The 25,550-nt window shown below is 46.4% G+C and overlaps 7 protein-coding genes across 7 annotated transcripts in view; 4 read left to right on the forward strand and 3 right to left on the reverse strand.

The window, feature by feature from the left end:
* Positions 1-578, forward strand: part of ETH_00006135 (uncharacterized protein) — a gene marked incomplete at both ends in the record, with an annotated part of 1,186 nt that extends 608 nt beyond the window's left edge. Inside the window, one exon of the mRNA XM_013376162.1 lies at positions 51-578. Coding sequence (XP_013231616.1) covers positions 51-578 — 528 coding nt within the window. The remainder of the gene's footprint in view (positions 1-50) is intronic.
* Positions 579-3,998: 3,420 nt separating this feature from the next.
* Positions 3,999-4,406, forward strand: ETH_00006140 (uncharacterized protein; the record flags this gene model as incomplete). The annotated part of the gene is made up of 2 exons (XM_013376163.1): positions 3,999-4,173; positions 4,249-4,406. The coding sequence occupies 2 exons, from the start codon at positions 3,999-4,001 to the stop codon at positions 4,404-4,406; spliced, it is 333 nt and encodes a 110-aa protein (XP_013231617.1).
* A 34-nt stretch (positions 4,407-4,440) lies between these two features.
* ETH_00006145 (uncharacterized protein) lies at positions 4,441-5,184 on the reverse strand (the record flags this gene model as incomplete). The annotated part of the gene is made up of 1 exon (XM_013376164.1): positions 4,441-5,184. The coding sequence occupies one exon, from the start codon at positions 5,182-5,184 to the stop codon at positions 4,441-4,443; it is 744 nt and encodes a 247-aa protein (XP_013231618.1).
* Positions 5,185-13,422: 8,238 nt separating this feature from the next.
* On the forward strand, positions 13,423-13,797 carry ETH_00006150 (uncharacterized protein; the record flags this gene model as incomplete). The annotated part of the gene is made up of 1 exon (XM_013376165.1): positions 13,423-13,797. One exon carries the CDS (start codon positions 13,423-13,425, stop codon positions 13,795-13,797), a length of 375 nt encoding a protein of 124 aa, XP_013231619.1.
* A 225-nt stretch (positions 13,798-14,022) lies between these two features.
* Positions 14,023-15,108, reverse strand: ETH_00006155 (CDK-activating kinase assembly factor, putative; the record flags this gene model as incomplete). The annotated part of the gene is made up of 3 exons (XM_013376166.1): positions 14,023-14,447; positions 14,600-14,673; positions 14,840-15,108. 3 exons carry the CDS (start codon positions 15,106-15,108, stop codon positions 14,023-14,025), a joined length of 768 nt encoding a protein of 255 aa, XP_013231620.1.
* A 1,190-nt stretch (positions 15,109-16,298) lies between these two features.
* Positions 16,299-19,550, reverse strand: ETH_00006160 (uncharacterized protein; the record flags this gene model as incomplete). The annotated part of the gene is made up of 1 exon (XM_013376167.1): positions 16,299-19,550. One exon carries the CDS (start codon positions 19,548-19,550, stop codon positions 16,299-16,301), a length of 3,252 nt encoding a protein of 1,083 aa, XP_013231621.1.
* A 4,857-nt stretch (positions 19,551-24,407) lies between these two features.
* The window catches only part of ETH_00006165 (uncharacterized protein), a gene marked incomplete at both ends in the record, with an annotated part of 4,157 nt that continues 3,014 nt past the window's right edge, over positions 24,408-25,550 (forward strand). The window contains one exon of the mRNA XM_013376168.1: positions 24,408-25,546. Within this exon, the coding sequence (XP_013231622.1) occupies positions 24,408-25,546 (1,139 nt within the window). The remainder of the gene's footprint in view (positions 25,547-25,550) is intronic.

Below are 25,550 nucleotides of genomic sequence, written 5' to 3' on the forward strand. Positions count from 1 at the left end.
GCTAAGGTGTGGCAAAGCTGCGTCTTCCCCGTCCGAAACTCCCCAAACAGCTCCGTCAGGTTCCCTGCAAGCAGCAGCAGCAGCAGCAGCAGGAGCAGCAGGAGGAGCAGCAGCTGAGCCCCCCCGCCCGCCCCCAGCAGCAGCAGCAGGAGCAGCAGCTGAGCCCCCCCGCGCGCCCCCAGCAGCAGCAGCAGGAGCAGCAGCTGAGCCCCCCCGCGCCCCCAGCAGCAGCAGCAGCAGCAGCAGCTGAGCCCCCCCGCCCGCCCCCAGCAGCAGCAGCAGCAGCAGCAGCAGGAGCAGCAGCAGCAGCAGCACCGGTCTCGACGCCGCCGCCGAGGAGCGCGTCGAGGTGGGCGCTGCCAGTGGTGAAGCGGATGAGGTTGCGCCTGGCGGCGAAGACCTCGTGGGCGGAGCAAAAGCCGAAGCTGCAGAGCTGCCTGGCGGCGGCGGCGACTTTGGCGGCGCGCAGCTCGCCGAGGCCCTTCAGGGCGGCCAGGGCTTTCGGCGGCGCGAAGGCGACGCACTCCACCGTGTGGAGTCCGCCTGGCCAGACAACCAAACAGGGCCGACGCTCTTAAACGCTGTTTCGGGGTTTTTCTGCGGCAGACGCTCTTAAACGCTGTTTCGGGGTTTTTCTGCGGCAGACGCTCTTAAACGCTGTTTCGGGGTTTTTCTGCGGCAGACGCTCTTAAACGCTCTTAAGGGGTTTTTCTGCGGCAGACCCTCTTAAACGCTCTTAAGGGGTTTTTCTGCGGCAGACGCTCTTAAACGCTCTTAAGGGGTTTTTCTGCGGCAGATGCTCTTAAACGCTCTTAAACGCTCTTAAGGGGTTTTTCTGTGGCAAACGCTGTTTGGGAGTGTTTGTGTGGCAAACGCTGTATGGGAGTGTTTGTGTGGCAAACGCTGTTTGGGGGTTTTTCTGGGGCAAACGCTGTTTGGGGGTTTTTCTGGGGCAAACGCTGTTTGGGGGTTTTTCTGGGGCAAACGCTGTTTGGGAGTGTTTGGGGGCTGCTGGTTGGCGGGTTGCGCTGGCGCTTCGCTTACCCTCTCGCAGAGTCTCCAGGTCCTTTTTCGTCAGCCCTTTCGCCAGCAAGTGCTCCAGCTTCAGCGGCCCCGTCTGCAGCTCCTCGCCGCGCTGCGTCAACAACGCCGCCAAACAAACCGCCGCAAGTTCTGTCTCGGCAGCTCATGCGGTGTCTCGGCAGCTCATGCGGTGTCTCGGCAGCTCATGCGGTGTCTCGGCAGCTCATGCGGTGTCTCGGCAGCTCATGCGGTGTCTCGGCAGCTCATGCGGTGTCTCGGCAGCTCACGACATCGTGGTGTTGCTGCTCTGCTGCTTGTCGGGTTTCTTGAACTGTGGAGCTCATTGCGCACTGAGGGTCTTCGGTGTTGCAGCGACCTGCGGTTTGCTGCTGCGGCAGCGAGAAGGGGGCCCCCTGCTGCAGCAAGCCGCAGCGCCGGAGGGGACTAGCAGCAGAGCGCAGAGGGGCCCCCAAGAGCTCCTAGAACTGCAACTGCGAGGCCTGCGGACTTCAAAATTGAATAAGTGGGAGGCAGGGGTTCTGCGCTGCGGGGGATACGCTGCTTTCTTCCTAGGGGGTCTGTACAGCTGAGCGGCCGCGCCGGCGCCCAGCGGAGAAAGGCAAATCTTCAATTCGAAAACGCTAAAAGTCAATCAAATGCTTTTTAGTTCTTCGCAAAAAATCAAAGAAAAGATTCGCTGCGGGTCTGTCAGTCGCTCGACTGCTCAAACCGCGGCGGCGCAACACCAACCCCACCAACGGAAAAGCAGGCTGATCCCCGCGAAATCTTCCACTAAATTCGCCCAACGATCTTTTATTTCTAATTATTTAATTTAAATGTCGTAAAAATCAAAAAATAAAGAAAGAAGAAGGAATATTCGTCCACCTGTGACGCCTTCGTCCGCGGGCTGCGAGACCCGCGGGTTCCTTCCAGTGTACAGACACCTGGGGGATGCAGATGCAAAACTGGAACTGGTTGCCGCTAAATCATTTTAAATTTGTCTTAAAATAAATTTAAAACTTTTTTTTTAATATTCAAATGTTAATTTGTTTCTTTTCTGCGGACAATTCAGCTGCAGCGCCGCTTCTGCAGGCTGCGGGGCTCTCCGTCCAACTCGAAATCTACAAAACCCCATACAGCTGAACTCGAGAATAAAATTAAACAAGAGATAAATAAATACCTTTAAATGCCACTTTCATTTTTTAATAAAAAAATTAAACTGTATTCCAAAAGAATGGAGGCATGAGATCAATTTCAGATTGCAATTCAAGATAAACTCATTTTTATTAATTTGCTCAATTTGCTGTTGAGGAATTAAAAATTCAATCAAACTCTTACATTTAAACAATTTAAAAAATTCAACTTTTATAGTTTTGTAATTCACTTGTCTTTGTGTCCAAATAGTTGAAATGAATAAATCAGAGGCAAGCAGCAGCAATTAAACACCAGCAAAGCTCAATAGTTAAACAGCAGCAGACAGCTGCAGCAGCAGCAGTAGTAGCAGCACCAGTAGCAGCATCAGCAGCAGTAGTAGTAGTAGTAGTAGCAGCAGCAGCAGTAGTAGCAGCAGCAGTAGCAGCAGGAGCAGCAGTAGCAGTAGCAGCAACTGTGTAAAACGAATTCCGGAAGGGCCGACTCAATAGGCTGCTGCAGCAGCAAGTCCGATCTAATACATAAATAATACAAGGCAAGATCTAGGGTTTAGGGTTTAGGGTTTAGGGTTTAGGGTTTAGGGTTTGTTCTTTGCATTATCCAAAGTGAACAAGAAGAAATCAAAAAAAAAATTAAAACGAATTCAAATAAATCCATTCTTGCTGCAAACAAACCAGCACATTTGCTTTCTAATTAATGCTAAACCTAAACCCTAAACCATAAACCCTCAACCCTAAACTCTAAACGCTAAACCCTAAACCCTAATGCTAAACCCTTATGTTAGCAAACGGATGGCATCTTTATAGGATAAATATGAAATGCATCTGAAGTTGTTTGGTTTTCCATTTCGCACTTTGAGTGCAAACCCTAACCCGTAAACCCTAAACCCTAAACCCTAAACCCCGAACCCTAAACCCTAGCCTCCTAGCCCCTGTAACAGCTCTGCGTGTGTTTCCGAATTCATTCTTTGGCACTTCTTTGATTTTGCAATTCAAATCATTTATAATTTCAATTTATTTCAAATATCTTTTATTTTATTTATTTTAAAAGAAGTTAAAACCCCGCTGCGGCCGCTGGCTGCCGACTTTGGCGAACTTGAATTTCAAGTGTCTGCACGAGTTGAACTCAGAACTTGAACGAAGAGGGGAAACTGCGCATTTCTGGGGCTAAAAAGGCCGAAAGAGACAAAAATAAATGAATAAATTGAATAAAAGTGCAGATAAATGGAGAATTCGAGGAAGATATTCACAAAATCGAGATCTTTTCCTCGGAGTTTCTTCGGATGAGGCGTTGCTGTTTCCAAAACGAACACAGCAACTCGCGGGCACTGCGGAGCCGATTCGGCGCCAAAATTAACGCTTTTTAGCGTCATCTGCGTCAAATTGAACGGCGAAACCGAATTAATTACAAAAACTAAATTAATTTGCGCCTTTAAGTGTTAAAAACGGGCCAAGAGGCGCAAAAAGAGGGGAGCAGCCGTCCCTGTGCTCCGACAGCCCCAGCTGTACAGACAGCATGCGGCGCTGGCAGTGCGTGTGCCGGTTTAAAATTAAATTAAATTATTTATTTTAATAAATTTGATAAATTTAATTTGTGGATTCTTTGTTTTCACCCGAGCTTCGCGCGGAACCACCTCCAACCCCGCGGCCCCCGCTGTCTTTGATCGGATCGGACTTGTTCGGGGCTCTTTTTCTCTTCTTTTTCTCTCCTTTTGAATTCTTCTTTTCCAAAATTAATTTTATTTTACTTTAAGAACTTCAAACTCTCCGGGACGCCCCTTGTTGCTGCTTTTCTCCCGAGGCCACGGACCCCCCAGCGCCAAAATGCCTGCAGACTGCAAAGAAAATGCAGCAGCAGCAGACGCAGCAGCAGATCCGCAGCAGCAGCAGCAGCAACAGCAGCAGCAACAGCAGCAGCAGCAGCAGCAAAAAACCCAGACAGCTCGCCCAATGCCGGAGGGGATGCCCTCAGCGGCAGCTTTGACTCGAGCCATGAGAGGTAAATAAATTAATTTTAAAAGAATTTCTTTTTTTCCCTTTAAAATCTTCTAAAGCACTTTTCTCTCAACTCCAGTCTTCACTTTTCTTCACTTTGTTTCCCTCGCCAGCCCGCAGCAAATAGCCCAGCAGCAGCAGCAGCAGCAGCAGCAACAGCAGCAGCAGCAGCAACTAAAATCATTTGCTTCAGCGCCTCGAGGCGTTTTTGCTGCTACTCGATTTCTGTTTTTATAATTTCTTTAATTCTTTTTATTTTTTAATTTGGAATTTAATTCCATTTGCTTTCCACTCTTTTGCTGCTGCTCATTTCCTTAATTCTTTTTGCTGCTGCTCCTGCTTCCCTTTTTGCTGCTGCTGCTTCGTTTTTTGCGGCAGTTGATTCCCCTCTTGCTGCTGCTGCTTTGCCTTTTGCTGCTGCTGCTTCGCCTTTTGCTGCTGCTGATTCCCCTCTTGCTGCTGCTGTTTCTTTTGCTGCTGCTGATTCCCCTCTTGCTAATGCTGTTTCTTTTGCTGCTGCTGCTTCTTCTCTTGCTGCCGCTGCTGCTTTTGCGTTTGCTGCTGCTGCTCCCCCTCTTGCTGCTGCTGCTTTTCCTTTTGTTGCTGCTGCTTCTCCTCTTGCTGCTGCTGCTGCTTTTCCTTTTGCTGCCGCTGCTCCCCCTCTTGCTGCTGCTCCTTCCCTTCTTGCTGCTTCTGCTTCCCTTTTTGCTGTTGTTGCTTTCCGTCTTGCTGCTGGTGTTCCTTCTTTTGCTGCTGCTGCTTCCGCTCTTGCTGCTGCTGCTGTCCCTGCTGCTCCTTCCGCTCTTGCTGCTGCTGCTTCCTCTTTTGCTGCTGCTGCTCCCCGTTTTCCTGCTGCTGCCTCACCTTTTGCTGCTGCTGCTCCTTTTTTTGCTGCTGCTGCCTCGCCTTTTGCTGCTGCTGCGTCCCGTTTGCTGCTGCTGCTGCTGCTGCACTTCGCGTTTTTGCTGCAGCGCAGCCTCCACTCCCCTTCAAGTTGCAAAAAAATGATTATCATTTATTATTAATTAATTAATTAATTTATTTATTTATTTATTTATTTAATTCAGGATTGTCTGTGGCCCCCCACCTGTTCTGGGACACACAGCCAGTGGTGAAGGCAGCGGAGCGGGCGGCGCTGGCCCCACAGGTGCAGCAAAGTGGAAATGAATTTAAATTCTTTTTTCGATTTTGGAATTAAAAGAGAATAAATGAATAATTAATTTAAATCAAGCAATTTGGGAAATCCAGCGGAGACGAAGATGCAGCAAATCCGGCAAAAAGATCTTCGGAATTCACTTTACCGCAGCAAAATAACTCCCAGCAGCAAAACGCTATTTGCTGCTGCAGCAAAACAAATTCCGTTTTCTGCTCCCCTTTGTCCCTTTATCCCGCCTTATCTTCCTAATGCAGCAGCAGCAGCAGCAGAAACGGAAGCAGCTGCAGCAGCAACAGCAGCAGTAACAGCAGCAGGAGCAGCAGCAACAGCAGCAGCAGCAGCAACAGCAGCAGCAACAGCAGCAGCAGCAGCAGCAGCAGCAGTGCGTTTGTTTTTTTCTTTTCAGGATGAGGGCCCTATTGACGCTCCGAAAACAGTAGATGATGTTAGAAAGGTAAAATGCAACTATTTTTATTCATTTGCTGCTGCTGCTGTTGCTGCTGCTGCTGCTGCTGTTCGTGTTAGTGCTGCAACTTTCGTTTATTCTACTGCCGCATCTGTTGCTGCTGCTTCTGTTGTTGCTGTTGCTATTGCTGCTGCTGCACTTGCTATTGCTCTTGCTGATGCTGCTGCTGCTGTTGTTGCTATTGCTTTTGCTGCTGTTGCTGCTGCTGCTGCTGCTGCAGGAGCCTTACAATTTGCCAAGTGGTTTTATTTGGTCTGAATGTTCGGTGGAAGACCCGCAGGTCTTGGACGAGGTGACATTAGGGTTTAGGGTTTAGGGTTTAGGGTTTATCGCGGATTTATGCTACTGCTGCTGCTATTGCTGCTGCCCCTGCTACTGTTTTTGCTGCTGCTGCTTTCGCTGCTGTTTTCTTCGACTGCTTTCACTACTACTGCATCTGCTGCTGCTTGCTGCTGCATCTCCTGTTGCTTCGTGCTGCTGCTGCTGCTGCTGCTGCTCCCCCTCCTCCTGCTGCTGCTTTCGCTGCTGCTGCTGCTGCTGCCCTGGCTGCCGCACGAGAACTACGTGGAAGCCGAAGGCCATTCTTGCTGCGCCGCCCCTGCCGCCGCCGCCGCCGCCGCTGCCGCTGCCGCTGCCGCTGCTGCTGCTGCTGCTGCTGCTGCTACTGCTGCTGCTGCTGCAGGTGTACTGGCTGCTGAGCGAACACTACGTGGAAGACGAAGACAATTTGTTTCGTTTTAATTACAGCCGGGAGTTTTTGTTTTGGGCTTTGACTCCCCCGGGGGCCTTTAGGGAGTGGATTGTGGGCGTGCGCGTAGCAGCAAACAACAAAGTAACTTTTTTTGCTTCTTTTTGCTTCTTTTTGTCTCTTTTTTGTCTCTTTTTGTTCCTTTTTCCCTTCTAAATGCACTCTTTTCTCTTCCCTTTTTTAAATCCCCTTTTTGGGGTTTTAAAACACTTTTTGGCGCTCTTTTGCTGCTGCTCGAGGTGCAGCAAAGGGCGAAATGGTCTTTTTGGAATTCTTTTGATTCTTTCTCTTCACTTTTATTCATTTTTATTTATTTATGTTTATTTCCATTTATTTATTTATTTTATTTCTTAGAAATTGCTTTTTCTGCTTTGTTTCTTTTATCTTTTTTCGGAACTTTTAAGTTTCCTTTTCGCATTCTTAGAACACTTTTGGGTCTTTTGATTTGGCCATTTTAATCTTTTTTTATTTTTGAAATTTTGAATTAGCAAATAAATAAAGTGGCAAACACGTTAAATAAACAGAAAGGAATATCAAAAATGGTCTTTCTGTGCTGCTGCTGCTGCTTCTGCTTCTGCTGCTGCTGCTGCTGCTGCTGCTGCTGCTGCTGCTGCTGCAGCTTGTGGGGCTAATTACGGCGAGCCCTGCTGCAGTGAGCTGCAGCAGCAAAACGCTGCAGCTGGCGGAGGTGAATTTTCTGTGTGTGCACAAGAAGCTGCGAAGCAAAAGACTGGCTCCTGTGAGGAACTTGTCGGTTTTTGGAGTTTTTTTGAAATCCTTTTGGATTTTTGTCTTTTCTTTTTCAATTTAAGGACCTTTTGGCCCTTCATTCATCTTTTAAAAACAACAAACTCCAAAACTCGCTCAAAATTCTCTTTTTTGGCCTTTTCGCTTTTTCGAAAGTGCGACTTTTCGCATCCTGCGGTGTATGTACAGGTGCTTATCAAGGAAATCACTCGGCGGGTAAATCTCAAGGGCATTTGGCAGGCCGTCTATACAGCAGGTAATTAATTGATTGATTAATTAATTAATTAATTAATTGATTGATTAATTAATTAATTAATTAATTGTTTGATTAATTAATTACCGTATTAATTAATTGATTAATTAATTTAATTAATTAATTGATTAATTAATTTAATTAATTATTTGATTGATTGATTAATTATTTTAATTAATTGATTAATTAATTAATTAACTAGTTGATTAATTAATTAAATTAATTAATTAATTAATTAATTAGTTGATTAGTGCTGCTGCTGCATTTTGTCTTTCTTGCGAATCCAAAATTAAAACAAAATTATTTAATTTAAATCCATTTAATAAATCTTATTTAATTAAAATTAATTTAAATCGACTTCAATTAATTTAAATTAATTGGAATTAATTTTAATTATTTTTAATTAATTTTAATTATTCAGTCGAGATCTTTTGGCCATCTGGAAATGCAAGGACTACAAATCAATCAATTAAGTAATTCATTCAGATTAATTAATTAAACTAAGATGAATTAAGTTAAAATGAATTAAATGGATCAAATTGAATTAAATAAATTGGAATGAATTAAATTAATTGAAACGAATTAAAAGTAAGTAAAAAAGTATTTTATCGAATTAAATGAATTAGATGAATTGAATGAATTAAATGAATTAAATGAATAATCAAATTTATTTCTGAACCTCTTTGCACCACAGAAAGTCTTCTTTGAATTTTTATTTTCCGCTCATTTTTAATCTTTTTTCTCCGTTTTAAGTTCCAGCAAATTCATTTATTGAATTCTTTCACCTATTTTAAACTATTTTAAACCATTTAAACCATTTTACATCATTTTAAGCCATTTTAAACCATTTTAAATCATTTTAAATCACTTCAAAGTGTTTTAAATTGTTTTTTATTTGCAGGAGTTGTGCTGCCGACGCCAGTGGCGGAGTGCCGTTATTGGCACAGATCTTTAAATCCCAAAAAGTTAATTGAAGTTGGATTTAGCGGACTTGGAAAAAGAATGACAATTAGCCGGAGTATTAAGCTTTATAGGGTCAGAACACTTCATGTATTTCTTTTTATTTCATTTTGTTTCATTTATTTTCTTAATTTTATTTATTTTGTTCTTTTATTTGATCAATTTGTTCCATTTTGATGTATTTTTGCGTTTTAATGATTTAGTGGACTTGGAAAAAGAATGACAATTGGCCGCAGCATCAAGCTTTATGGGGTCCGATTGCTTCATTTATTTCATTTTATTTCATTTTATTTCATTTTATTTCACTTTATTTCATTAATTTTATTTAATTTTATTTATTTTGTTCTTTTATTTGATCGATTTGCTTCATTTTGATGTATTAATTTCGAAATACTTTTTAAGTTCAATTTAAAAAGTATTTCGAAATCAAAGTCTTTTGGCTTTTAATTGAATTCAATTAAATGGCCCTTTAACAAATCTTTTGCAATTCAAAAATCTCAAATTAAATCTCAAATTAATTTCCAAATTTAATTTCAATTTTAATTCCAAATTAAATTTGAAGTTTAATTTGAAATTAAATTCCAAGTTAAATTCCAAATTAAATTTGAAATTAAACTTGAAGTTAAATTTGAAATTAAACTTGAAATTAAATTTGAAATTAAACCTGAAGTTAAATTAAATTTGAAATTAAATTTGAAGTTAAATTAAATTTGAAATTAAAATAAATTAAAATTAAATTAAATTTGAAATTCAATTTGAGGTGTACGTACAGGTGGCGGAGTCGCCGGCGATCGAAGGGCTGAGGGAAATGAAGGCCGGAGACGTTTCGAAAGTTCAAAAGTTGTTGATGAATTATTTGGAGTAAATAAATAATAAATAACAAATAATAAATAAATAAATTAATTAATTAATTAATTAATGTTGGGTTCAATTTGGTTCATTTGGTCTGTTGGTTTGGGCGGTGAAGTTCCGAATTTCAGAAACAACTCCCACGTGATTTATTTGTTTATTTATTTATTCACTTATTTATTTATTTACCTTTTTATTTATTTATTTATTTATTTATTTATTTATTTATTTGTTGGCTGCGGAGGTTGCGGGGTTGGGTTCTGGGGTGTACAGACAGTTCAAACTTCACCCAGTGTTTTCGGAGGAAGAAATTTCTCATTGGTTAGTTCCAAGAGAAGGAGTTGTTCATGTTTATGTTCGGGAAAAAGAAGGTAATTAATCCATTTGAGTCTATTTGCTTCTATTTTAATTGATTTAAATCAATTAAAATCAATTAAAATCAATTAAAACTACTTTAAGTCAAGTTAAATGAGTTTAAATCAATTAAAATCACTTTAAATTGATTAAATAACTGATTTAGTTCCAAGAGAAGGAGTTGTTCATGTTTAGGTTCTTGAAGGAGGTAATTAATACATTTAAATCATTTTAAATCATTTTAAATTGATTTTAAATCCATTTAAATTGATTTAAATCAACTTAAATCAATTTAAATCCATTTAAATTGATTTAAAGTTATTTGAATCAATTTAACTGAGTTTAAATTAATTCAAGTCCATTCAAATCCATTTAAATCCATTTAAATTTATTAAAATAAATTTAAATAAATTTAAATAAATTTAAATTTGAATCAATTCAATTATCACTGAAAATCAATTTAATCATTCATTAAAATGTATTAAAAAGAATTGAAAGTAAATTTTTAAAAATTCAAAATAAATTTAAAAATAAATCAAAAATGGATTAAAATAAATTCAAATAAATTGAAATGAACTAATATAAGAATTAAACCAAATTAAAACAAACTAAGACTACAACAAACTAAAACAAATTAAAATAAATTAAAATAAACTAAAATAAATAAACAAACAAACAAATAAATAAATAAATAAATAAATAAATAGAATGAGTTAATTGTTGCAGGAGAAGTGACGGATTTAATTTCTTTTTACGAATTGCCTTCTTCTGTAATTGGACACAGAAAACACAAAGAAGTCAAAGTGAGATTATTTATTTATTTATTTATCTATTTATTTATTTATTTATTTATTTATTTATTAAAAAATAAATAAACTAACTAACTAATTAATTAATTAATTTATTTATTTATCTATCATTTATTTATTTATTAGTTTATTTGTTTCTTTATTTGTTTGTTTGAATTCGTTTTATTTGTTTATTTGTTTATTTGTTTGTTTATTTATTCACTTGTTTTATTTGCTTCTTTCAAGTTATTTTACTTATTTATTTATTTGTTTATTTATTTCAAATAGTTAATTTGTTTGTTTCAATCTACTTTGATTATTTATTTGTCTTAATTCATTTTATTTACTTATTTTAGTCTATTTTTGTTTGTTAGCGTATTTGTTTTGTTTTAACTGTTTTATTTATTTTTATTGTTTGTTGTTTAATTGTTTGTTTAGTCGTTTATTTATTTGTTTATTTATTTGTTTATTTATTTGTTTTAATTACCTATTTATTTCTGTACTTATATATTCATTAATTAGTTAATTAATTGCTCATTCTTTTATTTTTAGTGAAATTTGTTTGTAATTTATTTATTTATTTATTTATTTATTTACAAACAAATTAATCAATCAACTATCCAATTCAATTAATCATTCTACTTAATAGTGTATTTATTTATCCATTTATTCATTTCTCCATTTAGTTATTTATTTATTTATTTATTTATTTATTTATTATTATTTACCATTTATTTATTATTTATTTGTTTTTAAAGGCTGCTTATTCTTTTTACAACGTGGCCACTTCGGTGCCGCTGAAAGAACTTATGCAAGACGCCCTTTGCCTCGCCAAACAAAAGTTAGTTTAATTAAATTAATTAATTAAATGTAATTTAATTTAATTTAGTTTAACTAATTTAATTTAATTTAATTAAATATATTAATTAGAAGTATAATTTAAATGAATAAAGGGGAATTTAAGAAAGGGGAATTGATGAAAGTCAAAGTGGAAAGGGAGAAGAATTTTAAAATTAAGAAAAGAAAAAAAGAAATTGATGAGAAAAGATACAGAAAGCAATAAATAAACAAAGTTAATAAAATTATTAATTGATTGAATTAAATTAAATAATTAAATAATTAAATAAATAAATAATAAAATAAATAAATAAAATAATAAAATTGAATAAGTAAAGAGGAGGAAGCTGCTACAAAAGGGGCCTTTTTTGAAGACTTATTTTTTCGCTTTATTCCATTCTGTTTATTTTCAAGTCTTCATTTCTTTTCATTTATTTATTTATTGTCTTTTTTGCTATTAATTAATTAATTAATCTATTTGTTTCGTTATTTATTTATTTATTTATTTGTTCAATTTATCATTAATTAATTAATTAATTCATTTATTTATTTACTTTAATATTTATTTATGTATTTATTTATTTTTTGCTGCAGAGACTTCGACGTATTTAACGCGTTGGATGTAATGGAAAATAAAACCTTCGTGGAGGCAAGTCATTTATTTATCTATTTACTTATTTATTTTTATTTATTTTTATATGTTTTTATTTATCTATTTGTTTATCTTATTTGTTTATTTCCTTTCTTTATTTCTTTTATTTTTTCCTTTGTTTTATTTCTTTATTTCCTATATTTGCTTGTTTGCCAGTTACTGCCACTAAAGCCCCTTCGCCAAAGAGCTAGGGTTTAGGGTTTAGGGTTAAGGGTTTGGGCGACTGCGTAGCCACAGCAATCCTGTTGGCTTGGGGTTTAGGGTTTAGGGAGGTTTTAGCGTGGGTCTGAAGGCGAATTGGCTCTCTTGGGGTTTAGGGTTTAGGGTTTGGGGTTTAGGGTTTGGGGTTTAGGGTTTAGGGTTTAGGGTTTGGGGTTTTCAGGAATTGAAGTTTGGAGTTGGCGACGGGTTTCTGCGGTATTACCTTTACAACTGGCGCTGCTCTCCGGTGATTGAATAAGAGATTTAAAATCAGTTTAGTTTAATTTAATTTAATTATTTAATTCAATTTAATTATTTAATTCGATTTAATTATTTAATTCAATTTAATTTAATTTAAATTATTTATTTAATTTGCAATTAATTGGTGGCGGTGCGACAATTAGAAATGAATTAAATTGGCTTAATTTTGAATTATTAAAAAGGTCAAATAAATAGAATGAATTTATTTTTATTTAATTGGATTAATTAAATGTTTTGATGAAGTTAATTTAATTCAATTAATGTATTTGAAATGGTTTGCTGCTGCAGTTGCTGCACAAAGATATTGGCTTGGTGCTCCTCTAAACCCTAAAATAGGGTTTAGGGTTTACGGCCTAGGGTTTGCTTCGCATCTTGTCGCCGCGCTGCTGAAGCAGCAGCGCTGCTGCAGCAGCAGCGCTGCTGCACATCTGCAGCAGAAGCAAGGCTGCTGCTGCGGCAGCAAAAGCAGCAGCAACAGCAGCAAAGCAGCAGCTGCAGCAGCAACAGCGACGAAGCAGCAGCTGCAGCAGCAGCAGCTGCAGCAGCAACAGCAGCAGCACAAAGCAGCTGCAGCACCGCAGAACAGCGGAGGCGCCTTTGCTGCAGCAGCAACAAGGACTGGCGTGTCTATTTGTTTACTACTCTTATTATCATTTATTTATTTTATTTTATTTATTTATTTATTTGTTTAGATTTATTGTCTCAGTTTTGCGTCCACAAACAGAAATCCACATTTCCTGGAGTCGAGAGGTTGCAGCAGCAGCAGCAGCGCTATCTGCTGCTGCTGTTGCTGCTGCAACTGCTGCAGGTGCTGCTGCTGCAGCATGAACTCAGTTGCAGCTAAAACGCAGCTGCAGCTGCAAAAAAGAATTGGGGAACAAAAAACAAAAGAGCAGCCAAGCCCCTAAACCCTAAACCCTAAACCCTCCTTATTCCGAGAAAAAGGAGATTCGAAGGGAGCTGCTTGCTGCAGCGCATCTGATGCAGCAACTACTGCAGCAAATACTGCAGCTCGTGCAGCAAATGCTGCAGCAAGTGCTGCAGCAAGTGCAAGTTCTGCAGCAAGTGCTGCAGCAAGTGCCAGTGCTACAGCGAGTGCTGCAGCAAGTGCTGCAGCAAGTGCTGCAGCAAGTGCCAGTGCTACAGCGAGTGCTGCAGCAAGTGCTGCAGCAAGTGCTGCAGCAAGTGCTGCAGCAAGTGCCAGTGCTGCAGCAAGTGCTGCAGCAAGTGCTGCAGCAAGTGCTGCAGCAAGTACTGCAGCAAGTGCTGCAGCAGCACTTGCTGCAGCGTCAGAGGGCGAAGAGGATGGCGCTGAGTTCCTGGCGGCCGCGGTGTCTGTACACTTCGGGGCCGTAGCCTGCTGCTGCTGCTGCTCTTTCGAAATCATTTATATTTAAATATTTTCTCCGGGGAATGTTTTGGTCTTCTCTTATTGCAGCATCTAGCGGCCTCGCTCCGTCGCTGCCTGCTGCTGCTGCTGCTGCCACCTGCGCTGCTGCTGCAGCAGACTGAAACAACGAAGAGTACTGCCGCTCCAACGCCTGCGCACAAACATACCTGCTGCTGCTGCTGCTGCTGCTGCTAGGGAGGAAGAACACAGCTAACTGCTCGCTTTGCTTCCAAACTGCAGCGAAGCGAACTCCTGCTGCTGCTACTGTTGCTGCTGCTGCTGCTGCTACTCCTGCTGCTGCTGCTGTTGCTGCTGCTGCTGCTGTTGCTGCTGCTGCTGCTGGGACGCACATGTACGTAGGACTCGTCGCTGGACTTGAGGTTTCTGCCCAGCGGCTTCAACTTGACGATTTCGTAGAAGTTTCCTTCCTTCTTGACAATCTCTTTGATCTTCCGAACCCGCAGTGCTGCTCTTGCTTCGGAGTTTTGCTGCTGCTGCTGCTGCTGCTTCTGCTGCACGTGCTGCGGCTGCGCCCGCCCGTGGCCCTCCAACTCCCGAAGACGGTTCTCAAGCCGCCGCTTCAGCTGCTCATCCGTGCCATATACCAGTTCATAAACTGCAGCAGCATCAGCAGCAGCAGCAGCAGCAGCAGCTAAGCAGCTGCATGACCGCAGGCAGGTCTGCTTTCGGGAACAAGTAAGCAAAAGCTGCAGCATTAAATGGAAGCAAGAAGGCATTTAGAGGGATCTGGAGTTGAAATGAACGCACTGGCTTCTTCCTTTTCCTCCAAATAGTCATTGTAAGCCGGAGTGTTCTCGAAGTTGTCGCGGAGTGCATTCAGCCTGCGTCAGGTGTACGTACACCGCAGCTGCGATGGCGCCAGTGCGCGCTCACTTTTGTTATTTTGCAAAACGGCCGACGCTGGCCGAGGGGAAATCTGGTGGAAAGCGGCAATTAAAGGGCAAATTAAAAAGCAATTTCTTTAATTTTGCCTTTTTTGGCACTTACGCGTCGTTGACGCGCTTTCTAACCTCCTTTTCCACCGCGAAAAGGTCCAGATCCGGCTCCGTGAGGACGTAGTTGGCCCGCGTGAGGGCCCGCTGACACACTGGGCAGTTCCCCTTCGCTGTCGGCAAAATTGCCCCAATGCCGCCGCCAAATTGCTGCTGGAGGCAGTTTTCGCAGATTCTGTGGGAGCAGACGTCAGAGCTGTACAGCTTTCTGTCGGGGCTGTAGCAGCAGTTTTCAGAACAGACGGAACACTCGTACTGGTCCATCTTGGGGCTCGACTGCGCGACAATTCATTTCTAAAAACTCAAAAATCCCAAAAAAGACCCGGGAAATGCTCCAAACAGTTCCCGGGAGCTCGTTCTGCTGCGTTCTGCCATGCGCAGATCGATGTTGCTGCGCTACTGCAGTTCCTGCAGGAATTGCTGCAGCCAACGCTGCCCGCGTTCTTCCCTACTTCTTGAAATCGTTAAGCCTCATCTTCTTTCATCCTCTTTTATCTTCTTTCATCTTCTCTGCAAAACAACAGAGCCGAGACAAACTGCAGAGGCTTCACCAAAGACATGCAGCCCCCCAGCCAAGCGCCTCTCAGTCTTCCAGCAGCAACTGCAGCACACAGAGGCTCTCCTGGGAGTGCCGACAGACATTTATTGAACGAAAAAGCCGCAAAACTAGCCAACTTTAGCGGGAAATGCAGCATTTAGCGGCCCTTGGGCTGCATTTATCTGAAATGGATTTCAAGTTCGGCTTGAAACGCAGCGCTCGCACTGCTGAGTGGCTTCCCAGGGCTCGAAATAAGGCTTTATTAGTCGAAGTTCTGTTGTATGCAAAAGCGGAATAATTAAAAATAAAAATGAAATTGAATGTCCACTCGAGGCAGAGCTGGAGCCGCTGATGGTGGCCGAGGTGCAAATTGCAAAAGTCGACACAGAGTCAAGAGGAACAGAAGGCTCGTTGCGCCGCCTCCGCTGCACTTCTAAAGAGTCCATTTATTATATATATATAATATTATATATATTATACTATAAAAGTAAAGGCAAAAAACTGCAGAGTTGAATACAATTCATGCGCCGTGGAGGCAGCTGCAGCAGCACCTGCAGCAACTTGAACGAAACCCCGTAAGCCCAGCAGCAGATCCTCCAGCGGAGCTCTTCAGCAAAAAATTAAACCCTTTTAGTGCCCTTCGCTTTCTTTTTGTCCTTTGAAGCCTCCAGATCTCATTTTCAGTCTCGGATTTAGGGTTTAGGGTTTAGGGTTTAGGGTTTGTTGCGGCTAGGCCAGGTGTCTATTGTTCCGCATGATGTGTTGCTTCTACTGCTTTCCACTTCGGGTCTCGGGTATGGGCACTGCTGCAGCAGCAGCAACAAAGCGCTGCTGCTGCAGCATGCTCCTGCTGCTGCTGCAGCAGACCCTGCTGCTGCTTGAAACTCCTGCTGCTGCAGCAGCAGCAGCAACAGCTTTAGTAGCTCAGAGAAACACCGTCAGTGCTGATAGTAGCAGCACTGGGGCTGCTGTCGAAGGCAGTTGGTGGTGTTCCTGTTGTGCTTCCTGAGGACGGCGACAGCAACACTTCTCTCTTTTGCTGCTGCTGCTGCTGCTGCTGCTCTGCAAGGGTAAAGGCAGAGGCAGCAGCAGCAGATGCTGCAGCAAAACCCGGCAACTCGTCCACTTCTTCTGCTGCTGCTGTTGCTGCTGCGCTCTCTGCCCAGCTCACCCGCTTGGGCGTGCGAGAGCCCCCCCGGCGGCCAGCAACGCAGGGCACCAGCTTCTGCTGCTGCTTTGGCTGCTGCTGCTTTGGCTGCTGCTGCTGCTGCGGCTGCTGCGACTGCTGTTGCTGCGGCTGCTGCGACTGCTGCGGCTCTGGCTGCTGCTGCTGGTCTTCTGCCGCAGAAAAGCTGATTTGGTACGCGGCTGATTGATCCTTTGGCGCTGCTTCTTCTGCAGCGGCTGATGCAGCAGCAGAAGCAGCAGCAGCAGCAGCTCGGCGCGTAGCCCCCGGGCGAATGGTCACCAGCAGCGGGTCGGGGGGCCCCGCAAATATGCCCGGGGGAGCAGCAGAGACATTATATGAGAAGGGGCGGACACGGGGGGCCTTGAGCTGCTGCCGCTGCAGCAGCAGCTGCTGTTGCTGCTGCTGCCACAGTTGCTGCTGCTGCGCCTCTAAAAGCTCCTGCTGGTACTTGAGCAGCTTCTGCTGCTCCTGTAGTTGCTGCTGCAGCGTTTCAGTCGACATGAGAAGCTGCTGGTTTCCCTTCTGCTGCTGCTGCGGCACCTCTTTTTGAATTTCATGCGGAAGCTGGCAAGCCTGCTGTTGCTGCTGCTGCTGCGGCTGCTGCTGCGGTAGTAAGGGAAACGCAGAACACAGAGGCTGAGTCAATCCTTCCTGCAACTGCGGCTGCTGCAGCTCCTGCTGCGGCTGCTGCGGGAACAGCAGCTGCGGCTGCTGCTGCTGCTGCTGCTTCGGCGGGGGCAGCAGCAGCTGCGGTGGCAACAGCTGCGGAGGCGGCGGAACCAGCAGCTGCTGCTGCGGCGACAGCTGATACTGCTGCTGCTGCGGCGGCAGCAGCAGCTGCTGCGGTGACAGCTGATGCTGCTGCGGGGGGACCAGCAGGTGCTGCTGCTGCGGCAGCTGATGCTGCGGAGGAGGAACCAGCAGCTGCTGCTGCGGCGGCAGCAGCTGCTGCTGTGGGGGAAACAAAAGCTGCTGCTGCTGCGGCAGCAGCTGCTGCTGTTGCGGGGGCAGCTGCTGCTGCGGTGGCAGAGGAAACTCCCATGGTAAAGGAGCAGCAGCAACGAAGCTGTCTGCCTCAATCGGTACTGCTGTCAATAGAAGCTGCTCGTCCTGCTGCTGCTGCTGCTGCTGCTCCTGCTGGCCAGACTCAAGAGCTGCCTCTAGCGGAGTGTCAGAAAAGCTTTGCTGTTGCTGCTGCAGTTGTTGCTGCTGCTGTTGCTGCTGCTGGAATGATGGCGTAGAAGAAGCGGGTCTCCTTTCCGCTTCAGCAGGGCAGCAGTGGCCCAGTGGTAGAGGCGGCACCTGCTGTTGCTGCTGCTGCTGCTGCTGCTGCTGCTGCTGCAGCTCCTGCTGCTTCTGTGCTAGGACCTTGGGGCTCACTTGGGGAGGAGAAAAAGGAGACTGCACAGAAGCTGTTGTGCTGGCAGCAGGGCTTTCTGAAAGCCAGGCCCTAGCCTCCTTGCTTTGCTGCTGCTGCTGCTGCTGCTGCTGGTGCTCCGCTTCGCAGGAGTCGATCTCTTCCACGAAGCCGGGCGTATGTTGGTGTACGTCCTGAGGCGGCTCTGCTGCAGCGTTCGGGCAGCAGCCGCTGCTGCTGCTGCTGCTGTTTGCGTTCGCGCTGCTGCTGCTGCTGCTGCCGTTGTTGCTGCAGAAGCTCCACTGCTGCTGCAGCTCGTCCACCGTGCACTCCTCGCTGCTGCGGAAGACTGTGCTGCTGCTACTGCTGCCTGCTTCTGGCTGCGCAGTGATGGTGGTGGTAATGGTGGTGATCTGGGTCGTTCTTCTTTCGACCACCAGAACCTCTTCTGCTGCTGCAGCGCAGCGGGGGCTGCTGCTGCTGCTGCTGCTGCTGCCAGTTGCTGTTGCGCCCGCGCCGTCTGCTGCGCCGGCTCTGCCGCAGCCGCAGTCTTCCGATTCAGGCCAGCTGTCTCTGCTGCTGCTACTGCTGCTGCTGCTGCTCTGCGGCTCCTCAGCAGCAAACGAATGCTGCTGAGGGGGACAAGGAGGACGCTGCTGCCTTCTGCTGCTGCTGCTGCTGCAGCGCGCCCCCAACAGCGGAGTCGAAGGCGCACGACGTTGCCTGTCTTGCTGTTGCGTGGGTGCTCGGCTGCTGCTTGCTGCAGGCGCTGCAGCAGCAGCAGCAGCAGCAGCCGCTGCTGCTGCTGCACTCGCTCTGTAGCTAGGGGGCTTCACACTGGCGCCTTCATGCGAGCCAGCGCCAGCTGCACCAGCAGCTGCTGCAGCTGCTGCAGCAGCAGCGGCTGCAGCAACGGCCGCTGCAGCAGCAGCTCCAGTTTCTGGTGCATTCCTGCTGCAGCCGCTGCGGGTCGGTTTGCTGCCCTGCATGTGGCGCTGCTGCGCCCTGCCACGCAGTGGGTTGTGCTGCTGCTGCTGCTGCTGCTGTTGCTGCTGCTCTTCCTGCTGCTCCTGTGATCGTTCTACATGTGGCATCTGAGTCTGCTGCTCCTCTGTGGGCCGAAGAGGCTCGCGTTTCTCCTCTTGTGCACACTGCACTGCTGCTGCAGCCGCCGCTGCAGCAGCAGCAGCAGCGGCAGCAGCAGCACACTGCGCCGTCTCTGGCCGCCGCGGTTTTGCTGCTGCAGGAGAAGGCAGCAGCCGTCTAAGGAATTGCTCTACTGAGAGGGATCGGCTTCTTGGGCGTGCAGCGCCAGGTTCTGGCGCTGCTGCTGCTGCTGCTGCTGCTGCTGCTGCGTTGCTGCTGTGGCTGGGGTGGGTGTCAGCCCTTTGGTGGCTTTCTGAAGGTCCGATAAATTTCTTAAAGAGTTCGCCGATGCGGCGAAGGCTGGGCGATCGCCCGCGTGCCCCCCGCCTTCCCTCTTGCTGCTGCTGCTGCTGCTGCTGCTGGTAGTCTTGCTGCTCATGCTTCTGCTGCTCCTGCGCGCGCTCTGCGTTGAGAGTGGTCTGGAGCCGCGTGGCCCACTGCCTTCTTGAGGCAGCTGCGTTTGCAGGTTGCGCCATTGGGGTTGAGGTGTACGTACACCCCAGGCCTAGGGCTGCCTGCAGGCGGTGTCAGTGGCGGGTGTGGGGAGGGGCTGGAGCTGGAGATCTTTGTCTCCTGGCCAAGCTGCTGCTGCTGCTGCTGCTGCTGCTGCTGCGCTTGTGTCCCCGCAGGCGGCGCTGCTGCTGCTGCTGCTGCTGCGCTTGTGTCCCCGCAGGCGGCGCTGCTGCTGCTGCTGCTGCTGCTAGGGCTGAGCTCTTGGAGAGTTGCGCCGCCTACTACACGGAAAGACACAAAAGAACACAAAATAGAGATGTCTACTGCGTTTAAAGCTTAAACAAAATTAAAGGAAGGACAGGAGCAGGTCAAGACAAGCAGTGGTCCACTGGTCCACTCCGGCCGCAGGCGACAGCAGGACGTGACACGGAAAGGGGGTGCCTCGGGGAACCGCCTGTGCAACTTTTAAGAATGAAATAGTTAATTAAAAGCAAATTGCAAAAGCGCAAAAGGGAAAAAGTCAATTTGTGAAGCAGCTTTAGGCGCAGCACGTCAGCAGCAGCAGCAGCGGCTGCTGCCGCCGCGGTGGCTGAGCCGACCAGCGCCGCCGAGGTCCACGGACTCGTGAACACATTTCAGAAAACAATTCAACTAAATATTTAATTAAAAACATTTAATTTAAAGGTGATTGGCACTTCGTTTTGCGCAGAGATCGTCCCACCAAGGAGGCGGTGAACCTGCTGCTGCAGCACAGCAGCACAGGCACGGCTCATTCAAATTGTGGCGATATCACATGACCCCGCCTTTGTCTTGTCGCCAAACAAGAAAATAAACGTTTCTTTTCATTTTAAAATGTCAAATCGCGCCTTTATAAGTACTTTAAATGCGTTTTGAACCCTGCGAGCGCTGCGAGCGGCTCAGGTGCAGCTGCGGAGCGCTGCTGCAGCCTTTCTGGTGAGGCTTCGGCTGATTCAGCTGTTGTTGCTGCATTCTGTGCATTATTCTTTTTTATTTAATTATATTTTTGTGAATTAAATTCAAAAAAACCTCTAAAACGCCGGAGCCAGCCGCTGCGCCCAGCAGACATGCACGGAATTCAACTTCCAGCTGCACGCAACTGGCAGTGCGCTCACCCCCCAGAGGAGCGCTTGCAGTGAAGAAGAAATGCTAATAAACACTGATATCGCCGCATGCAGCGAAACAATTATTATTTTCAACATAAATACTATTTTAAACATGTTATAAAAGTGCTTCAACAGGTCCTACTGGGATTTGAACCCAGGTCGGCGGATTCAGAGTCCGCAGTGCTAACCACTACACCACAGAACCGAGAGCCCCTGCACACACTCCAATCTTCGCTCCAACATATTCAAAAAGAACTGCAGGAAGGCAAAAGATATCAATTTTGAAACAAAAGATAATAAATTTAATTAATTTAATCCTGTTTTTGCTTCATTTGCCCTTTTTAATTCATTTAAGGACAAAACAGAACTTTTTTCCGAAAGGCGTTTCAGCCCGCGCAAGAGGCGACGCTGGGGCAGCAGCAGCGGAAAGCTGCAACTTGAGATTCAAATTTTAAATTAAATGTTTTTAATTTCGCATTTTTGGTTTTGTTTTTAATTTCTTTTGCCACTTTTTCTGGATTTGAAATATTTGAATTGACGCGCCAAGAAGATTCAGCGGCTCCCGGTTCTATGGTGTAGTGGTTAGCACTGCGGACTCTGAATCCGCCGACCTGGGTTCAAATCCCAGTAGGACCTAGGTGTTCTGAATTTTGATAACTCCTTTTAATATTCGTGGCTTTATTGTTCAAATTCTTTGTTATTTTTATTCTTTATTGCTTTATTTCTCTTATTCTTCCTTAATGACTGCAGCTTCATGCCTCAACTCCGGTCCTATATGATCTACTTCTCGTGTTTCGGGTCCCGAAGTGGCAAGCAAGCTGTCTAGACACCCCAGATTCACTCCTTTTTTCCGGCTTCTTTGCTGCCACGTTTCGGTCCAAAAGCTGCAAATTGTTCCTCTTGGGCTCTGAGCAGCAGCAGACACTTAAATGACACAGAACTCTGCAGCAAAAGGCCCTAAAAGCTGCTTCAGAGGCCCTCGAAAAGTGTCTTGGGGCCCCTCAAAAGCAGCTTAAACTTCCTTTTTGGCCCCACAAATCACTCAAAATGCTTCTTTGAATTTTTCTGGGAACATTCTTTAAATAAATTAAAGGCTTTAGGGCTTCTTGCAGCCCCAAAAGTCTTTTCTTGAAATTTCCCTCTACAGGCTAATGTGGCTCACCTTCATTTTCATCCTTTTGCTTTTATTGTCCTCTATATTTGAAGTTCTTAGAACCAACAAAGAAGATCTGAGCCCAGCTAAGGAGCTCCAGTTAGTGGCTAGCTGGCTATCTGCTTAGCTAGCTAGCCAACTAGCTATCTAGCTGGCTATGTAGCTACCGTTCTAGCTAGCTAGCCAACTCGTTATCTAGCTAGCCATCCAGCTAGCTATCTAGCTAACTATCTATCCGTCCAGGCAGCCACACAGCTAGCTACAGACTTAACTACATAGCTAGTTACATAGATAGCTAGCTAGCTAGCTAGCTAGCTGGCTAGCTAGCTAGCTGGCTAGCTGACGTAAACAGGGCCCTTTATCCCGGTTTCAGAAAAGTAAGTTAACTAAGCCTGAGAGCTGAAATGCTCTGCCCAGTGTGAGCTCCCCCAAGGCCTCTAGGGGCCCCCGGGGGCCCCCCAGGGCCCCTCGAGGGGCCCTACGGGACCCTTAGGGGCCCCTACGAGCCCCTAGCGGCCCCCTAATGGCCACCTGGGGGCCCCTAGGGGCCCCCAGGGGGCCCTTAGGGGCCCCCCAGGGTCCACCTGGGTTTATTATTTGGGGAGCTTGAGCCTCTTTTTGCTGCTGCACTGTACGCAGCAGCCCAGCCAAATCCTAAACCCTCAGTGCAAACCCTAAACCCTAAATGAGAGCTGAGCCCTTGTGAACCCCAGGCTTCAAACCCTAATCCCTAGCCAGCGGCTTCGAGTCTGTTTAACTGCTGCAGCTAAGAAGAAGAGCTGCAGCAGCAAGCTCGCTGAAGGCTGTTTGCTGCAGCAGCAAACTGTTTGCTGCAGCAGCAAACAAAGCAGCAGGTCAGCCGGCAGCTGCCCCAAGTAGCTGCTGCAGCACGCTGCAGCAGCAGGCCTCTGGGCCGGCAGGCTGTGGGGCGCAGCGCAGCAGCTGCAGCAAACTGATTTAGGCAGCAGCAAAAGTGCTGCTTGCTGCAGTGGGCAGTAGCAGATTTTATTTTTATTTTTAAAAATAAATTTTATTTTTATAAAAGACAAATTAATTTTAAAATAAAAATATTGAATATGAGCCTAAGGCCTCGCGGGCTTCCAACTAATCCTTAAACCCTAAAGAGCCCCTTTAGATAGGGCCCTTGATGTCCAGATTTCGCAAACCCTAAACCCTAAACTCTAAACTCTAAACTCTAAACCCTAAACTCTAAACTCTAAACTCTAAACCCTAAACTCTAAACCCTAAACCTTCAACCCTCAACCCTAGGTTTCAAGCATTAAGCCTTTAGGGGCCGCCCACGACCCTCTGGGGGCCCCTCAAGACCCTCCAGGGGCCCCTCAGGACCCTTTGGGGGCCCCTCAGGACCTTTGGGGGCCCCTAAGGACCTTTGGGGACCCCTCAGGACACTTCGGGGGCCCCTCAGGACCCTTTGGGGGCCCCTCAAAATCCTCTGGGGGCCCCTCAGAACCCTCTGGGGCCCCTCAAAACCCTCTGGGAAACCTTTCGGTGCTTGCAGGGGCTCAGCAGCAGAGAGGCAGCAGGCCTGAGGAAAGCCGTGGAGCTGTTTCTTTAGGAGCTGAGTGCTGCAGCAGTTACAATTTATGATATTTAAGAGGTTGTTGATAAGATTTAAGAGGTTTTTGTGGGCCCTATGCACCAGATCAGCGTATCAGCTGCTCGAGCAGCAGCAGCTGCTGCAGCAGCAGCAGCAGCAGCTGCTGCAGCAGCCTGAGTAGCAGCCGAGGCCCCCAGACCGAACTCAGTGGAATCTGGAGTTTTCCTTGCTCAAGAGGAGAATTTGTTTATCTGGATTTCCCAATTATTTATTTATTTATTCATTATTATATTTTTAATTAGGTTTTGAAGTGCAATTAAACTCGAAAAGAAGCCAAGGTAGCAACGCCGCCCCCCCAAGTCGGCAGCGGTCGTTGACTCGTGGCACTGGGGCTCCTCGTTCGGCTGTAGTGACAGGGAAGCTCTCACTTTGAGTTGTTTCAAATAAATTTAGCCAAATTATTTTTTAATTTTTAGTAGTTAATGCAGACAGAGCTCAGAAAGAGCTGCACAACACTGCAGCAGCAGCAGCCGCTGCAGCAGCTTCCGCAGCCGACCGCTGCTTGACGCGCTGCTGCAGCAGCGCCTCCTGCTGATAAAAAAAGCAGCAGCGTTCCTTGCCCAAAAAACTTAGTCTTGTGTCTTCAAGTGTTATTGGAGGGTCTGCACCCTCGGGCTGCGGCAGCAGCAGCAGCCGCACAGTCACCAGCAGCAGCAGCAGCTGCTGCTGCTGCTACAGCCGAAACGGCAAGGCGGCGCCTTGGGATTCTAGGGAGTGACGAACCAAGCCCACGTGACGTTCGAAGCTTGTGGGGCTCCTCGCTGGTGCAGCAGCGGCTAACTGCTGCAGCAGCAGCTGCTGCTGCAGCAGCTGCTGCAACAGCTGCAGCAGCAAACGCTTTTGCAACTGCTGCAGCAGCAAGCGACGCTACCGGCCCAGTTGATTCCGTGGGGCTGCAGCCGCAGCAGCAGCAGCAACTGCAGCAGCTGATGCAGCAATAACTGCAGCAAACCAAAAGTCTGACCTGTCGGCTTTGCTGTTGAGAATGAATCCGCCACACGAGGAACCCGCAAAGCAGTTGCTTCTTCAGCAGCAGCAACTGCAGCAGCAGCTGCAGCAGCAGCAGCAGCCGTCGCAGCCAGTGCAGCAGCAGATGCCAAGACAAGTTGCAACTGTGAAAAAAGCATGGCTGCAGCGGCCGCAGCAGCCGCATCAGCAGCACCAACAAATGCAGCAGCAGCAGCAACTGCAGCAGCAGCCGCTGCTGCAGCAGCAGCAGCCACAAAAGCTACCGCAGCAGCAATCGCCGCTTGAGCAGCAACAGCTGCCCCGTTTGCATGTGCATGAGCAGCAGCAGCTGCAGCGCCAGCCGCAGCCGCAGCAGCTGCAGCAGCAGCAGCCGCCGCAACAGCAACAGCAGCGGCAGCAGCCAATGCCGTTGCAGCAGCAGGATCAAACAAACCAACCTGCAACCAGCCAGCAGCAGCCCCGGAAGCCCTTCGAGCCGCCGTGGGTTAACCAGCAACAGCAGCAGCTGCTGCTGCAGCAACACCATTTGCTGCTGCAGCAGCACAAAGAGCAGCAGGAGCAGCAGAAGGCATTCTTGCCTCTGCAGAAGAAAGAGACCGAGCCAGGCGCTGCAGTGCTTGCTGCTGCCGCCACCAGCGGCAGCAGCAGCAGCAGCAGCAGCAGCAGCCTCATGGCGTCCTTCCAACCCTTGGAGCCTCCGAAGGAAAGAAGTGCTCTGACTGTGAGGCTGTCTTCTCTGCTGCTGCGAGAGCAGCAGCAGCTGCAGCACCCGCTGCAGCAGAAGCAGCAAATTTTAAGCTCCCCTGTACAACGACAGCAGCAGCAGCAGGAGCAGCAGCAGCAGAACCAGCAGGTGCTGCTGCAGATGCCACAGTATCGGCAAGTCTCTCCCTTTGCACGCCGAAGCTCCGGCCTGCCTCGGAAGCTGGTCTCTAGCAGCAGCAGCAGCAGCAGCAGCAACGAATACAGCATAGGGGAGAGCAGCAGCATCAAGGGCAGCAACAGCGAAAGCAGCAGCAGCAGCATCAGCGCCAGCAGCATATGCTTTCCTGCTTCAGCTGCAGCGGCAAGTCCGCAGCTGCAGCAGCCCGTCGAATCGTTGCAGCAAAGCCTGTGGCTGCTCAGAAACAGCGAGCAGCAGCAGCAGCAGCAGCTGTTG

Source organism: Eimeria tenella, genomic scaffold (assembly GCF_000499545.2).
Source record: "Eimeria tenella Houghton genomic scaffold, Eth_scaff32, whole genome shotgun sequence".
NCBI classification, from domain to species: Eukaryota; Apicomplexa; class Conoidasida; order Eucoccidiorida; family Eimeriidae; genus Eimeria; species Eimeria tenella.